This window comes from Penaeus chinensis, chromosome 7 (assembly GCF_019202785.1).
Source record: "Penaeus chinensis breed Huanghai No. 1 chromosome 7, ASM1920278v2, whole genome shotgun sequence".
In the NCBI taxonomy this organism is placed as follows: domain Eukaryota; kingdom Metazoa; phylum Arthropoda; class Malacostraca; order Decapoda; family Penaeidae; genus Penaeus; species Penaeus chinensis.
The window spans coordinates 15380192-15383792 of NC_061825.1; the positions used below are offsets into that span (position 1 = coordinate 15380192).

Genomic DNA, 3601 nt, shown 5'->3' on the forward strand with positions numbered 1-3601 from the left:
AATATTGTAGGAATACATGAACCTTTTCACATCTGAAGAATGCCAGAGAAAAGTAAAAATCTGATTTTTGTTGTTAGCACCTTTTATATCTTGGCCGAGAATACACCATTTCAGTGGTGTGTGTGTGTGTGTGTTTACATGTCTGTGTTCCGTTTGTGTATGTGTGTGTGTGTGCGTGTGTCTGTGTCTGTGTGTGTATATGTGTGTGTGTTAGTGTGTGTGTGTCATTGACTTAATCATATTGATATATAGCACAGGCACTGGTAAACATTGTTTCACATGTTAAAAACACAGTAGTTACACTAAGCCTCGAAATACTTAATCCTATTATTACACACATACATGTCTTATACTTAGCATTTATGAATACAGTCTTAAAAAAACAAACCTCTGGTCTCATTCATTCTCTTTGGTAACAATGAAACAGAGCGTGGGTTACTCACCTGTGTGAGGAGGAAAGACCGATTTTCTTTTATGGAAAACTGAATAACAAAATCGTATTTCTTGTCTATAATGAACATAGAAATTGATTTCCCTTTAAACATTTTAAAATAAACATTTCTTCGAGTGAATGAGACATTTGAAAATACTCCTCCTCTTCGAAAGTCCCAGACCGAAATTCAAAGTCGAAGCAGGTCCTTTTTTCAGACCTTTTTTTCAGAAATTACTTGCCGCTAAGGAATGAAGGGGGGCTGAAGGGCAGCGCCTCGGGTTAGCGCCGGTTATCAGCATTATTCTGTCGAAAGGATCACTCATATCAAAAATAGAGAATGTAGGATTAGAATGATTTATGTTCACAAAGTATTTTTTTCTTTCTTCTTCAGTATTGTTATGGTTGCTAGTAAGTTTGTTTCAGGTTTTCTCAAATTTATTAGCATATATTCTGAATAGACAAACACTACCGTTTAAAAAAAAAACGTTATATACGCGTGAGACAACAGTTTCGAAATCCTTCAGGATGTTCTCTTTAGCTCAGATATACACAATATATATATATATGATATATATAATATACATATGATATATATATGATATATATATCATATAAATAATATATATATATATATGTGTGTGTGTGTGTGTGTGTGTGTGTGTGTGTGTGTGTGTGTGTGTGTGTGTGTAGTGTATGATATATATATATATATATATATATATATATATATATATATATGTATATGTATCTTTGTTTGGTGTTATCGCTGCTAGTGGTCCTAATATTACCTAATGTAATCATTATCGTTATGAAAATAACGAAGGTATAGAAGTATATATAATGGTATATAAGACAACGATAATAATGATAATACAGTAACAACACCAATAATGATATTAACACCAATAACAAAACAACGCATCAGTAACACTAATACAAGTCGATTTCGCACCTCGGGTCCCCCACCCCTGCCGTCGCGACCCTTGTTAAGTCGGCGTCCGGGAATCGCCAGGACGACTCCCACGAGGACTCCCACAGCCAAGAAAGCGAGGAGGAAACGCATCTGAAAGAGCAAGTTTGTGTTGTGTAATATAGATTATGTGTTTTATTTGCCTTATTAGTGTTGTCAGTATTGTTATCATTATTTTTTGTTACGATATTGGATGTTAATATGATTATTATTATCTTTATTATTATTATGATGATGATGATGATGATGATGCTTATTATTGTTATCATTATCATTTTACTATTATCATTATCATTATCATTGGCATTATCATTATCGTTATCTTTATCATTATTATCCTTATCATTATCATTATCATTATCAATATCATTATCATTATCATTAATATTAACATTATCATTATGATAACTATTATCATTATCATTACTATAGTATATATATTTGTGGGGAATATCGAAGTCGGTATGAATCTCCACATTTTTATTTCGAAACCGAACACTTCGATCAATACACATCTTGCACTTCCAATTTTGGCTAATTCTGGACGGCCGATTTCAAAGACGACATTAATTTGACTCTATCACATCAGGATTCCGCCGTGTGGTTTTTAATTAAGATAAAAATGTTTTCTGCAAGTAAGCGCTAAATACGTATGAGGGTCTATGGTCTATTATGATGAATAACACATAGTGAGCGCTTTTGCCTTTCAGTTTTGTAAATATTGTAGGTGCAAGAGAACCGCAAATCAGTATTACTTTAGTGTTATCCTTGATTTTCTCACGCCTTTTCTGTTTCAAAATGACGACTTTCCATTGTTTCATTGAAATGCAATAAGTCGCCCTATTGCTTGTTATATTCTAAACACTTTTTAAGTACTGATATGAACATGAGTTAAATGAAAAACAAAAACAAAAAAAACGCTAAGGTGATACCAAGACAATCCAATTTCCAAGTCAAGGCTCCACGTTCAATTAAAATCTGTTTTATTTTATGAACTAAAATTGTTTGTTTCTTTTGTGGTGTTACATAGTGTAAAAATATCATATTTATGTTCATTCGACTTATTTTACTCATTGAACATGCCCCACGTTATTTCATATGTTATCATCTGTTCATGGATGTATCTAAATTTCCGTTTGAGGCTATTCCGTGATCATGATTTCATGATGACACATTATTTTATAATATTGCTCTATACACCAGATAAGAATATGAAAACATCAGAGCTAGGGCTATATGTTCATTCAACAAAGATGACACACACAGCATAAAATGCGTGAAGTAGAAGTCAGCTATTTTTCCATTAACTGTTATTTTGTAGTTTATCTGTACATTCTTTCACAATTCTTTGATAGGTTTGCTTGTTACTATGTATAACCTCTTCCGAAGACAGTAAACGAATAAGTCTATATTCAGTATGCAGCATAGCCCATACATTCTCCATCATATCGCAATAAAAAACAAACTTCATTATAACGTCATGTCTTGTACGTTGCGTTATAGACTATGAAGGATATTCCCATTAGTGCTAAAGACAATTTGTATGCTGTTGTTTTTCATTAAAAGGTTCGTCTATTCGTCTGACAATTTTTTTTTCGATTTTATTTGTTTGTTTGTTTGTTTTTATGGGGAGGGATTTTTTTTACGTGGCTAACTTTGTAAATACATCTTCAACAACTGTATTCTAAAAATATATACAGTAATTTGAAAATGATAGAAAGTTTATCCTTTCAATACCTATTTCTCCCCACAATAAAGTAGTAATAAGCAGTAAAACACATTAGGCTTATATAAAAGATTTAACCAGCTACTGCATTTATTTATTTATTTATTCTTTAAAGCAACAGCTGTAACGTTACCTTCGGTGGTGTCGTTGTATAGCCTTCGTGCCTAAACGTGCTGTAGGAAGGTGCGACCTCAGGACGAGAAAGGATCCAGCAACCGTATCCTGACGATTATATAACTTGCTCTGACGTTTTTTGCTGACGTCAATGTATATAAATCAGTATATAAAACACCATAAAGAGGGGGGTAGTACTGGGGCTGACTTGGAAATACTGTGGCCAAATTTGCTCTCAATGAGAATTTCTCTTGGCAGTTGTATAATCCGCGGTTAATTTACACCGAGCATCTGTTTCTTTCAGATGCGCTTAATCGTTATTGCATAAGATGTGACCATGTTGTCGGAATAGAGACTA

The 3601-nt window shown here is 33.2% G+C and overlaps 1 protein-coding gene across 1 annotated transcript in view; it reads right to left on the reverse strand.

The window, feature by feature from the left end:
* Positions 1-208: 208 nt before the first annotated feature.
* Positions 209-3601, reverse strand: part of LOC125026891 — a 3633-nt gene continuing 240 nt past the window's right edge. The window contains exons 2-4 of the mRNA XM_047615491.1: positions 3263-3385; positions 1386-1496; positions 209-736 (exon numbers count right to left, since the gene is read on the reverse strand). Coding sequence (XP_047471447.1) covers positions 658-736; positions 1386-1496; positions 3263-3385 — 313 coding nt within the window. The 3' untranslated portion in view covers positions 209-657. The remainder of the gene's footprint in view (positions 737-1385; positions 1497-3262; positions 3386-3601) is intronic.